The 14,055-nt window shown below is 36.0% G+C and overlaps 1 protein-coding gene across 1 annotated transcript in view; it reads left to right on the top strand.

Annotated features, from left to right (window-relative positions):
- The window catches only part of URB1 (URB1 ribosome biogenesis factor), a 58,244-nt gene that overhangs the window by 15,069 nt on the left and 29,120 nt on the right, over nt 1-14,055 (top strand). Inside the window, exons 13-17 of the mRNA XM_034432564.3 lie at nt 45-167; nt 2,452-2,564; nt 8,436-8,549; nt 11,968-12,084; nt 13,427-13,565. Coding sequence (XP_034288455.2) covers nt 45-167; nt 2,452-2,564; nt 8,436-8,549; nt 11,968-12,084; nt 13,427-13,565 — 606 coding nt within the window. The remainder of the gene's footprint in view (nt 1-44; nt 168-2,451; nt 2,565-8,435; nt 8,550-11,967; nt 12,085-13,426; nt 13,566-14,055) is intronic.

The raw sequence follows: 14,055 nt of genomic DNA, 5'->3' as shown, positions 1-14,055 counted from the left end.
CTTTGATTTTTTTTTTAATATCTGTCAATCTGTGATTTTTCTAGGCTTGGATGATGTAGAAATCACTCTTCTGAAAGCTGTTTTACTTCAAGTTATATGCCTTTATCAACAAGTTGTTCCTCACTTAGTAGCACAGAGCAACTTTGATTTTAGCAAATTAATAAAAGGTAATGTTAAGGATACTCTAGCTAAATGGGACTACACCAAAAATAATATTTATAAAAGAGGGTCTTGTCTAGCACTTTAGCTAGCAACCGGCAAGATAAGTATACTTACACCACTGCATGAGATGGGCTGCGATAGATAGATGATAGATAGATAGATAGATAGATAGATAGATAGATAGATAGATAGATAGATAGATAGATAGATAGATAGATGATAGATAGATAGATAGATAGATCTGTGGGGTCCTTGGTAATCTCTGAGCTTGGTGGTTTTCTTGCAGATATTTCATTACCAAACTAGGTAACATCATCACTGCTAGAAGGGAGTTGGGTTTACTCTTATTTTTATATATTAGTGGCTTGCCCTGTCAGTGTTAGTGGGATTGTTCTTAGTGGTTCCTTGATTAGGTTGTTTATGGTTAGCTTGTCTGAATTGGTAGTCCCTTGATTGGGGTATTGTTTACTTCTTGACTATTGCTCCAAGGTTAATTTTGGTGTTACTCTTTGCTCGTGTGAATGCTGATTTCTGGTGGGGAGGTGTATTGGTTTTTTTGTTTCTTTTTGGCTTTTTGATTGTCTCTTTTGTACAATATGTAGGCATCGTTTATCTCTATATGGCTGTTGATGCCTGATTTTTTGAATGCCAGGCTTCTAGAAATTCTCTGTTGTTTTTTAACTTGGCTTGATCTAGGATGCTCAGTTTCCCTATTGAAACTATGGTTGAATCTGTCCATGTGTTGTGAAATTAAGGAGTTTTCATCATGTCTTCTGACTGCTGCTTGGTATTCATAGATGTGCTCTGTTAGTCTTCTGTTTGTTTGTCCTACATAGTGGCTGTTATAGTCCTTATATTGCCATAGGTTGACTCCTGTTTTTTCTTCTGGGGCTCCTGGGATCAGGGTAAAGATTTGCAGCTTCTTTTCAACTGCTTTGCAACTTCAGGAACCACAGTCACAGTTGAAAGATGCAGATGAGTATTGAAAAAGTTGATTGAACTCTTGAGTTTGGTGCCCTAAAATTTTAGAATCTTCTCCCCAGGAAATCTTACATTTGGTGATTTCAATTCCAGATGAAGAACTTTTCATTTTCCCAAACTTTTAAAATTTATGTTAATATCAGTATTGTGATGGACAGGGGGAGACAGGATGTGAATCCCTTTAGTTATGTTTTAGGCTGAGGCATAGCACTACGATGCTATTAATGGAATTGGGAATGCAAAGCTGGGATGGGAGAGGAATAATTATCCTGATTCCTTGATGACTTGGTGGCTTTCAATATAATTGATTGTGGTATCTTCTGGACTGAGTACAGGAATTGGAAGTGGGAGACATGGAATTGTGGTGCTTCTCCTTTTTCCTCAGCCAGTTTCATTTGATAATTGGTAGAAAAGATAAAATTCAAAGGCCTTCTTTATGGGTGCCTCAGGGCTTTATGGTTGTCCCTCTCCAGGTGAACCTACGGGTGAGATAATCTGTTGGGTTCAATTATGATGATAAGTCTTGTTCCAGCACTTTGTGGGGGGGGGGGGTGTATTGAGAAAGGATCAAACTCAACTGTAATAAGAGTGAGAGACTGCGTTCTTGGAACATCATTTCCACAGCGATTTTAAACAGCTTTGAAAACCTGGCTGTTCCTGCAGATCTTGAATTAGGGTAGTTGTCAAGGTCCTTTAGTCTGGGTTTAATATGGAAGACGAAGTATTTGTCTGGGCTGCTGATGTCTTTTTTGATATTGTGCTTTTGTTGTCTTCTTTGTGTTGTCTTTTTGATACTCTCTCCCTGTTTAAATGTATAAGTCACCCACAATCTTTTTGGAGTCAAGCAGTTCTAGAAATTGAATAATTTATTGAACTGAAGTGAATACTTTACTTGGCCAAGTGTGATTGGACAAGGAATTTGTCTCCAGTGCAGAAGCTCTCAGGGTATATGTAAAGCAACAGAATAATAATAATAATAATAATAATAATAATAATAATAATAATAATAATAATAATAATAATAATAATAAGACCAATAAGAGGGGGGGGAGTAAAGAAGATAACAAGAAGGATAAATAATTATACTAGATAGATAGATAGATAGATAGATAGATAGATAGATAGATAGATAGATAGATAGATAACAGTGTTGTGATGCTAAAATATTTTATTTATTATTAAATATATGCTGCCCATCTTGCTGTCCAAATATCTTAATGTGTAATGCTGCTTGGATTTTTTATTTACTTTGGTTATTTTATCTTTGACTTAACTTTAATCAACAACTGTACACTTTTCAAATCATAGGTATTTTTACTGAAAAAGGACTGCAACAGGAAATTTCTCCTGTTCTGCATTATCATATTCTCAAACTGGCTCTTGAACTGCCTGCAAATAAGTTTTCCTGGTTCAGAATACAGGTAAGAGTGATATCTATGATGTTTAGATATGTGTCTGTGTCTGTATTTATCACCAGTTGTAGGCTGTCCCCATTGCTGTGCTGACTTTCTATGTCTCTGCCATCTCTGTAATGCTGTATAAACATCATTTGAAAAGAGATTTTTGCATTATTTAAGGTTCTGTTTACACTACATAAGAGGAAATTTGGTCCTTGAAGTGGTAAAATCTACAGCAAGCAAGAACCTAAATCTGGCAGCAGTGATATTGCTGTCTTGGGGGGGGGGGACTCTTTGAAGCTGGAAACATGGAACATAAAAAGCATGAACATGGGAAAGCTCACCATAGTAAAAGATTAAATGAACGAACGAACGAACTTCACATTGACAACTTACGCCTCAACAAATTGAAATGGATTAGTGAGCATTTTTCAGTTAGAAGAACATACTACCATACTTACTAAGGATATAAGACACAGAAGGGTATTGAATTCATTGTTGGAAGATTGTTGCAAAAACAGTACTTGAATACAGTGAAATCAATGAGTGAGTAATACGAATTAAACTTTGCAGACAATCTTTAATGTGGCAATTATCCAAGTTTATGCTCTAACCACTGATGCAAGAAGTGGAGGTTGATGAGTTCAATTTGAAATCAACAACACTGAGATCATACAAGCAAAATATGCTGCTTGCGGTTGGAGATCGGAATGCAAAGTTGGAAATAATGAGAGATCGTAATTGGACTGTATGACCTAGGAAACAGGAAGCAGGAGAACACTTACTGGTTTCTGCCAATCTAACAATTACTTTAGTTTCAGCAACCAAAATTATGTCTGTGTATATGGACTTCCCCAGATGGAAGTAAACAGGAATAAAATGGACTATATAGATGCAAGGAAGTAAAAGAAGTCAGTTATAACAGTGAAGATATGGCCCGGGGTGTTGTAGAAAACATCACAAACTGCGCATGTGCAAGTCAACCTAAACAGAAAAATAAAGTCTACTAGCCTTTTGAACATATACTCACCATTTTTTTTTTATTAAAAAGTTTTATAAGAAATACAAACAGTTTTCTCCCCCCACCCTTCCCCTTCCCCACATAAATTATACATTTTCTTATACATAAGAAATCTTCCATATACATGTTTCCCTTAAAGAAAGCATTAAAATAAAACATTTTAATTATATTCGGAGTTGCTCTTCTCCTTCTTCCCTCATTCCACAACAAACCTTCTTCTCCTCCTCCTTTCTTTCCCGTCCCTCCCTCCTCTTCCCTCCTACCTCTTCTCCCACCTCATCCTACTTCCTTTCCCTTTCCCCCACTTCTCTCTTCTTTTCCCCCTTCTCGCCTTCACTCCTACTCCTGTCCCCTTCCCTTCCCTTCCTCCTCTCCTTTCTTCCATTCCTCTCCCTCCCTCTCCTCTTCCTACCCCCTCCTCCTCTCTCCTTTCTAACTTCTTTGCTGTGAAATATTTTCCTCCTTTAGTATCTGAGCAACTCCTATATTCTAGAATACACTTTCTTCTGCTAAAACATTTCTCTATTCATCACTTCCCCCCCTTATCCCTCCTCCCCACCCCACCCCTGACTTCCCAGAGCAAAAACAGGGTATAGCATCTAACAAACACATGCTAAAATAAACTAACAAATTATAAAGTTCAAAGCTCCCACATGTTCTTTAACTCCCTTTGCTCCAATTCAACAACCTCCCTTTTATAAATTCTCAATACCAATTAAATTAAATTCATTCTTCCTACTTATATAGAAAAAAGAGAAAAAAAACCTTTTTCTTAATGCATAATCCAATACTTTAGCTGTTTTACAAACAATAAAAATCATGAATAAATTCCATTTCTATACCAGAAAAAAAATTTTCATCTTAAAATCTTGCACATTTTATCTCAAATATCTTTTAAGATAATATAGTCTAATGTTAAACATTTTAAAATTCTCTTAATACCTTTAAAACACTTATTTACCAAATATAAATTTCAGAATCTATAGGAGGGTATCTTTCAATTTTTCAATTAACCGTCTTAATACCTCTAACTTTTTAAAAGAACAACCCTTAACTATCCAAAACTAATTATCAGTTTACAATAAAATTCTGAGTTTAACATTAATCCTCTTCGCTTCAAAGGGTTAGACATCCTAAAAGCTTATACAATTTATCTCATATATCTTGTAGAATAATATAACCTCATGTTAAACATTTTAAAAATCTTTTAATACCATTAAAACACATATTTGCCCGTTGCCAATTTCAAAATCCACAGGAGAATATCTTTCTTAATCTTCTGTTCTTCACTTCTTTTTGTATTTTTTCCAATCCTTTTTTTTAATAAATTCTTTCAACAATCCCCCCAGTTTTATTTTGGAAACTTTTAAAATAGTGATTTGAGGTTGATGTTTCTGAAATACTCGCTCTCTTCTTGAAGTCAGATTTTCTAACTTAAAATCCTCATCTCGTCTCTTCTGGTTTGTATAATCATTCAATCCATTTCTTTGTCCATATAGCCAAAATTTGTTGCCATAAAGATTGTCAGCTTGCAATAAAGAAACCATTTGTTGCTTTTCTGTCACTGGAATGGAAACGTCCACCAAAACCTTTATTTCAGCTGTGCCAGCCAATCTCTTAATCCTGTCCATTTCCTGATCTTCCAAAAACAAATTCTTCTGAATAATTTCCTGCTTATAATTTCCCAAGCTATTTTTTGAAAAAGCCCTTTCGATTGTATTCAGCAGGGCTGAGGTAAAAAAGTTTAGAAGTTCTTGAAAAGCCTGGACAGTCACGGCTTGGGAATTTGCTGATTCACCAGCCCTGTTGTCAGCCATATTTCAGCTACTTTGTATTTATCCAGCTATCAGGACAACAATTCAACTTTTTTCCACACAGTATAAAGACCAGATTTTAGTTAAAATCAGAACCAAATTCTTTTCCTCAATACCAAATTCTTTTCCTGGCCGCTTCCATTTAAAGCTTTCTCTTAGGGTGTAATCCAATAGCTGTAAAGTGTTAACAAGCCTTAACGAGCGCTTCCCCTGGTAGTTTCTTCCTCCCGCCCTCAGGCGCCATTTTCTGCATATTAAAGCGGAGTTAAAGTGTTACTTGCAAATTTCCTTTTGTTTTCTCCTGATTTGCTCTGTCTGCGATCGAAGTAAAGATGTTAAAAATCCCCCCTGTTGATTTTTCTGCAGATTCTGGTCGCAGCTTCTAGCTCCGCTTCAGCGGAGTCGTTTCTGGTCCGGAGTGGCTTGACAGGCTTCAATAGGGAGCCCACACCCTTTGCGCCCCAGGATTTCTCCTAGCGCACTTGGGGGGGGCTCTACCCCTGCCTGTCGACTCTTCTCTCTCCCCTTTGCCCGGGGAGAGGGTTCCAAGCCTCCAGACAGCAGTTTTCCGGCTGTTCTGGGGCTTTTACAGAACCAGAGAACGGGCGCTCAAAAAAGAGCGTCTTCAAAGCTGCGGAGCCAGGCAGGAAGCCATATACTCACCATTTTGAAGAACGTTAGAAATTGCTTTAAAGTCCTGAAATTGCTTTAAAGTCCTGAACATTATTGAGAGGGAACCATAATGTGAAATGCAATTTAAAGAAATTAGGAATAAATATGAAGAGATTGCTACAAAGATGAAGAAGAAATTAGATGAAATTAGATTTAGAGCAAATTGCAAAATTTGCCTTGGAGAGAAAAACCAACACTAAGAAAGCCAAAGATATCAGGAAGGAACATAACAAACAACTTCAGAGAGCTGTTACAAGAGACAAGGAGCAATATTACTACCACATGTAAAGACGGTAAAAATGAAAATAGATAAGGAAAAAGAAAGAAAGGCTTCTGAAAGATCTCTGAACTCAGAAGGTGATGCCAACCTTGAATTGGTATACTAAAGGGTGTCCATGAACAGATAGTAATTGATTAAAAAATCCAGTCTATATGCCAATACCAAAGAAGGGCAAAATGTTAGTAGCTTTCTCTATACTAGTGACAGAATTCTAATACCATGTTTCCCCGAAAATAAGACCCTGTCTTATATTTTTTTGAACTCTGAAATAAGCTTGGCCTTATTGCCATGCGCTCAAAAGCCCGATTGGGTTTATTATCAGGGGATGTCTTATTTTGTGGAAAACAGGGTAACAATATGCAAATGACCTGCAGTCTTTAGTAATGAAAGTCAAGAAGCACAGTGAAAAAAATTGGACTAAGTTTAAATATGAAAAAGACTAAATTAACAGGTACAAATAATCCTCAGTTTACAGTTTCACTTAAGGCAGAAATGCTCAAATACTCAAATTATCCTAGTTTGGACACATTATGCAAAAGTCTTACTCTCTTATAAATTCTATAATGTTTGAAAGTGGGAAAGAAAGAAGAAGAGGGAGACCAGCAGCATTATAGATGGACTTAATTACAGCGGCACTGTGTACATTGTTGGAACGTTATTATATTTTATTTATTATATAGAATGCATTTATATGGCTTTCCATCTCACAGGGAGTGACTCTGGCCAGTGTATCATGTTGGAGAAATGATCAGCTTGTAGGAAATATGTCTGAGGGCACATAGTCAAGGGTTGCCAAGATTTGCAGGCTTCTTTACTGTTTTGTGAAATTTTGATTGGTCTTACAAAGATACATTTGTACATAAGGTATTTTGCTTTTAGAAAATAGCACATTGTTTGTTGTTCCTCCAATTCAAAATATGGAATGTGAAAATATTGATTCATGCTATGCTTCATTACAGGTAGTCCTCGGCCTACAACAATTTATTTAGTGATTGTTCAATGCTACAACGGCACTGAGAAAAGTGACTTATTACCATTTTTCTCACTTACAACCATTGCTGGATCCCCATGGTCATGTGATCAAAATTCAGTTGCTTGGCAGCTGAGTCATATTTATGACCATTGCAATGTCCCAAGGTCATGTGATCCTCTTTTGCGACCTTACAAGCAAAGACAATTGGGAAGCCAGATTAATTTAACAACCATGATACTAACTTAATAACTTCAACAATTCACTTAACAACTGTGGCAAGAAAGATCATAGAATGGGGCAAAATTAACTTAACAAATGTTTCACTTAGCTGTTCTGACCTAGGCTTCCTTAGAAAGTATAAAGCACAATCTTAGTCCCGTCAAAACCTCTTTTATTTACACAGCTGTGAATTATTGTCATTCACAGTCCGCAAGGCTTCACAAATAGTCTTTTGGGGAATGTTTATAAATACCCACCTTATCTCGCTTGGAATGCTACCAGAGAACTAATTGCCAAATATAGGGCAAGGCCAAATTTGGCACAGAGTCAAACAGAACTTTTCAAAGCTTGAACCGACCAGATGAACTAATTGCTTCCTGCAAAAGCTCACGTCCCGATCGCTCCTCTTTTATGTCTTATGGGAGGGGCCAATCATCTCCAAGCCTTACTCCCAAGTCGACCCTATTTTCTTAATTGTTCTTGTCTTCTGGCAGTTCTGCACATGCACACATTGGGAACAGGCTCCCGCTGTTCTTCTGCCTCGCTGATGTCAAACTCCGGAGGCTCTGGAGGCAGCACATAACTATCAGATGGCCTTGGCCCTGTCTCTGCCTCCAATGCAGAGCCCTTGTCCGAGCTTTCCTCAACCCCCAGGACTGGCCCAAGTTCCTCCCCAAGTTCCTCACTGTCTGACTCTGCTGCCAGCTCTCCTGGCTGCCAGCGGGCCACAACATTAGCAACAGAAATTTTAGCCTCAATTGTGGTCATAAGTCGAGGACTACCTGTATTTATCTGGTCCTGCTATACACTTATTTAATGTATTTATTGTATGTATTTAATGTAAAATATTAGTTACTGTGGTGAGAACTAGAATAATCCAACTATAACCAATGCAAATGCAAATGTGTTCTTTTAGGATGCATCTGAGAAGGTTTGTGGTGACAGATCTGTATTTTACCTACTGATGAAAATGTTTGTCACCAGCCCCCATTCACAACTCAAAATAGCAACCAAGAAATTGATTTTTAAGGTGAGTTATTATTTGTCTCGTGAAAGCAGAGATCATGCCATAGAAACTGATCTTTCCTGATTAGGTTCCATTCCACATACCATTCCTTATATATAACCGGCATCATCTGTAGAACTATTTGTAAGCCCTGGATTGGGAAATGTTGCCTTAGAAGGTTGGGTTTAGAAGTTAGCAATATAAGCAACCCCCTTTTTTATTTTTTGAAGAACATACCACTTGCTATTTGAATGTACTGTACCCAGATGAGGATCCATTAACAGTTTTAAAAATTATATGGGTTTTTTTCAGTCTTGGACAACAACTACACAATTCCATATGGGGTTTTTTTGGCAACATTTTTGGAAGTGGTTTGCCACTGCCTTCTTCCTAGAGAGAGTGACTTTCTGCTAAGGTGGGACTAGAACTCACAATCTCCTAATTTCTAGTCTGGTCTCTTTAGCCACTGTACCAGACTGGTTTATGAGGTTGAAATTTGATCTTCTGCTTGGCATGTCAAACATCTCCAGGCAGTGTTCAATATTAAAATAGCTTTTATATAAAAGATAAAGTATGTACAGGTAGTTCTTGTGGTCATTAAGTGAATCCAGCCCTCCCCCCCGACTTTGCTTGTCAGAGGCCCTCTGAGAAGACATGATTCATTTAATAATTGCATGGCTTGCTTAATTATGGCAAAAAAGTCATAAAATTGGATGCAATTTGATAGACAGTAGTTGCTCTGACAATAATATACGTACAAGTGGCTTGCTGCTACCTTTTTTTCAGGATTTATTTTTCTATTTCCAACCATAGCAATGGATTTTATTGGTGGTCTCCTATTTCAGGATCAGCCGCTTAGTTTAGTCACAATAAACCATGGTTTGCTAGATGCTTTTAGATGTCTATGGAGACTCTCAGTCATCTAAAGGTGCTTTTTCAGGAGGCAACTGGACTTTCTTGTTTTTCTTTTGAAGACATTTTGCGAAGCTTCTGAAGCTTTTTCAACTCTTGACTGGATGGTGGGGAATGGAAGGATTTATAATCCTTGCAGACAGCTGGTCATTTGCATTTTTAGAGAGTCATTGAGGCCACTTGGAAGTTATCTGTGTCTTCAGGGTCACCTGAGTAGTGCAAATGTGTGTGGAGCCTTCTTGGCTGCAGGATGTTTTCTGCCCTGTGTCCCTTCACTGTTCAAGACAGGCGCAGGCTGTTGGGGATGAGTTTGTGTTGTCTGCATCTCAAACTGAAGTGCAAATTGTTCCTGTAGTCTGCAATTTTTCTGGAAATCCATTCATACTCCTTCACCATTCAAAGGGTGTTCATCCCAAAGTGAATAGCTAAATGTCTATGGAGATTCTCAGTCATCCAGGTCCTGGTTGTCACAAAGGTGCTTTTTCAGGAGGCAACGACTTATTGAAGCGAAACGTCTTCAAAAGAAAAACAAGAAAATCCAGTTGCCTCCTGAAAAAGCACCTTTGGTATAGGGCTTTTTGATTACATTGACAGAAATATGAGATAAGTTCTTAATAGAAGCTACTATTTGTTTGAATACGAAGGCTATATTTAATATTTTAGTGTCTGCTGCATAGTCATTCAGAAATAAACTTCACTTAATTAAATGGCAGCCCCTTTTTAATATATGCTTAGGATTGCGGCTTTAAAAAAGAAGCAGTAGGGCTGAAAACCATCTGAGGGAGATGGGTGGTTAAAAAGTATGAAAAATAAATATCGCAAACATGACAACTTCTTTTTTAAATTCAGCTGCAATGTTGTGGCCCGGTATCTAACTAAATTTCAGTGAACTCCATGGAACTTATTAGGATATTTTGGACTGTTAACTTACTAATTAAATTGATAAATGTTTTCAGCCTCAGTATAACAAAAGTGACATATTGTTGGGACTGTTTAAAAGGAAAGGCTTTGCCTTGACTTTTTCAATTAAGACTTTTAATTCAACTATTTTTGGCAAAGAATTAGTTGGTTACTTTTATTGTTCCCAATCAGGGTCCATAACCATTGGAACAGGACATAGTTACTGACTGGGTTCATATATCAGGCAAATATATAGCTTATTTTAACTATGGTTTGCTGAATGATAATCAATGGCTAGATTTACACCTTATACTAAGTATTATTATTTAGTAGTTAGATTTGCATGTTACAAAAACCATATAAATTAGATGATAACTTAGTTTGATATGTGAAACCAATTATGCATCTAAGCAAGTAATTTTTTTTCTGAATAATTTCAACAAGGATGTATTCAAGTTTCTTTATTCTACATTCGTCATATCCATTTAACATGAAATATTTACTTTTATAAACTATACCTCTCTTTAGCGCCTATCAGCACATGCAACCCTTGCATTTACATTTCAGTGAGCAATCCTCCATTTTTTAATAGACTGTCCTATCAACTGTTCTGTCGATAATAGGAACAAATTTATTTCTTTATTTGGGTTTCTTTCAGCAAGTAAGTAAAATAATAATAATAATAATGTGGGAAGCTTCCACCCTGCTGGCTCCACGGATGCCAAGTTTTGTTTCCTATACAATGCTGGCATGCCATCCTTCAGGAGCCATTGTTTGCATAGTCTCAAAGTGGCAAGCTGTGAATGCCTTCTTTAGCTTGCCAAGGGTTGTTTCAATTGTATGGTGGCAGTGAGATTCATTAGCAAATCTGCATTTAACATTTGCACAGCTGTTGGATCAGTGCGTGGAGTAATATACAGAATGTTCTCTAGGACTGAACTAAAACTGGAAGATGCATTTGTGGTGAACCTTTGGGAATTTGTGGTTTTCTTTTCAGCAGCCTCTGGATGTGGAGGAGAGATAGTAATTATTTCCCACTCTCTGTCATCTGATAACTAGATGCTAAAGATAGGCGCTAAGTTCTTATAAACATTCCGATGACTCATTTTGTAAGCTATCATAAAAAGCAAATAAATTGCTTGCTTAACATTCAACAACTGCTTTCTTATAAACAAGTAACAGTTTGGATGGAAGCACAATTCTTGACTATTGAACTGGGTTGAAGAAATACTTCTCGAGAACCTGTTTGGTCATACGATTCTCTAATAGAGATGCATGTGTGAAAGCTATATATGTTTAGACAGGTTGTTGGTGATTACCATTGCTTTTGCATCTATCTTAGAGGTATAAGTTGCAGTTTGCATTAATTGCTGGTACAAACAAAAACCAATTTTCTGAAATGATATAGGTAATGTAAAATGGTGAGAGAGGAGAAGCAGAAGGCTTTCACAATTCTTTAATAGAATCTGTATTATAGGACAATACACTGTTTTTAGCAAAGCATAACAGACTTTTATGGAAAAGGTCATGGTAAATGACTAATCTGCCATTAGCTTTTATTAGCAGTGTAAAAAGTTGCTGTACAGAAATAGCAGCTAAAATGTATGTATAATACTTGTTTTCTTAATAGGTTTTGCACGACAGTGGAGTATTTGAGTACACTGGGAAGGAACTTGAACTGTGGCTCAGTCATTTGGATAATACAGTTGAAGCCAAAAAGGAAATCGTGATTCAGTTTTTGGAAAGGGTAAACAATATGCTAATTAATCAGTTTAACAATGCCAAGAGTAACATTTTGCTAATAGCAAAATCTTTCAAAAGTTATGAATGAATTATAGGAACCTGACATTTTGTAGTCAGGGAAGATGGAACAAAGAAAGTGAGATAAACAAAGATTTTGTTAGAGATTTACATCTTACTGACAAAGGCGTAGGCTCTCTTTTCCTATACACATGATATTGTTTTATGTGGCATAAAGTTAACAAAGGACATTGGAAAGAATGGCACATTATGTAAACTTTGCCTTAATTCTCCCAGTGACATTTTTGATGTACGTATTACTTCCTCCCCCTTGTGAAAGCAGTAATTAAATTTGACATGCAGGAAAGACCTAATACAGCCCTGAAGGATTACTTCTCAAACAGCTCACTGATTAAGAATAATAGTACTTTGACCTCTCTTCAGATCTTATAAATCTTTTGTTTTACTAAAGAACAATAAATAATCTGCTAATTTTTCTTATAGAATTAATTGATTAAAGATGACTAAAAATAAATTGCTATTTTCAAAGGTAGCCCAAAATATTCAAGAATAATCCATTTAGAAGGAAGAGTGGAAAATAATAACAGCAATAATAATAATATACACTTAGTTTTTATTTCTATATTATATATTCAATTAAGACTTGGAATTACCAGAACATGAAATGAGTTTGCATATGTAGTGCAATTACAGCTGGGTTCACACATCACACTTAATCCTGCTTAGTTCTTACCATGGCTTATTAAATATATTTAATTTAAATTGATTTAAGTTGTCTCAGTCCAGTTCAGTAAACCACAAGCTATTTCCTTATGGTTAGTATAATGTATGAACTTGTATCTAATTATAGTTTAGTAATTGCAAAAAAAATCAAAACCCCACAAAGTGATATATGGGCATTTAGATCTTAAAGTGCCACAATACAATTTGGTTTATCATTGTTACCTTTCTTGGTTAAATTGTGTTTTGATAATAAAAAGGCTGTAGAATCATTCAAAGGATTATCAGGAAATTATTTTGGTTGATATAAACTTTTGCAAAAAAATAATAATTGCGGAATCTACTTGAAGAATAAAGTACCAATATGGGTTTCTGAAATCTGACTGCTTTCCTTGTATTTTTATTCGGCTGAGTTACATGAATATGACATCAATTGCTTTTACAACCAACACACACTACTGCAATCTCTTTCAAAAATGGATTTGATTTTTTTATTATTATAGAAAAAACATCCAATCTCTCCTTTGGATGATTAAAGAATTTATTCTCTATAATACCTTGATTTCAAATGCCTTATTTTCTATTCATCTTTTCGTTCCCTTTTCTAGGTCTTGGTCAAAGTGGTAACCAACCCATATCCATATACGGATAAAGCAGCTGACTTTGTTCAAGAAGCAAGCATTCTTCAGGTCAACTTATTTAAACAAGATGTTGATAATATCAGCATACCCATTTCTCATATTGATGGTAAACCCAATTCTTTCAAAATTATTCTCCTAATCTAGCACTAATATTCTTGGAAATTTACAAAAAAGCAACATTTTAAAAAAAGGCCACCAATTATAAAATCTCGTATAAAGTTAAAGCCATTAATTAATATATTACATATCTACTGGGAACAAAAGATTGTTTTAGTTTCCATTTACTGATACAGATTTTTAGGATTTTCTGGATTTAAAAAAAAATTGTGCATTAGTTTGCTTTTGATAATGTAGATCCCAGGGATTTATTTTTACAAGGCTTCTTCCAAACTTTGGTAAGGAACCGTAATCAGGTTTCCACATCATACTTGATAAAGAAATGCTCTTTTTCCTGTTGCTACACCAATGGGAAGTAACATGCATTGGATTTGGTCAAAACAAAGTACGATAAATTGGAACAGATTTTCATTTAAATTAGTGGATGAGATGGGTCTCAATAAACTTGATGTCAAATGTGGGTTTCTATGAAGTTTCAG

This window comes from Pantherophis guttatus, chromosome 5 (genome assembly GCF_059756535.1).
Source record: "Pantherophis guttatus breed Tessera chromosome 5, ASM5975653v1, whole genome shotgun sequence".
NCBI lineage: Eukaryota > Metazoa > Chordata > Lepidosauria > Squamata > Colubridae > Pantherophis > Pantherophis guttatus.
Note: the sequence above shows the minus strand (reverse complement) of the source record. Positions and strands in the feature narration are given on the sequence as shown.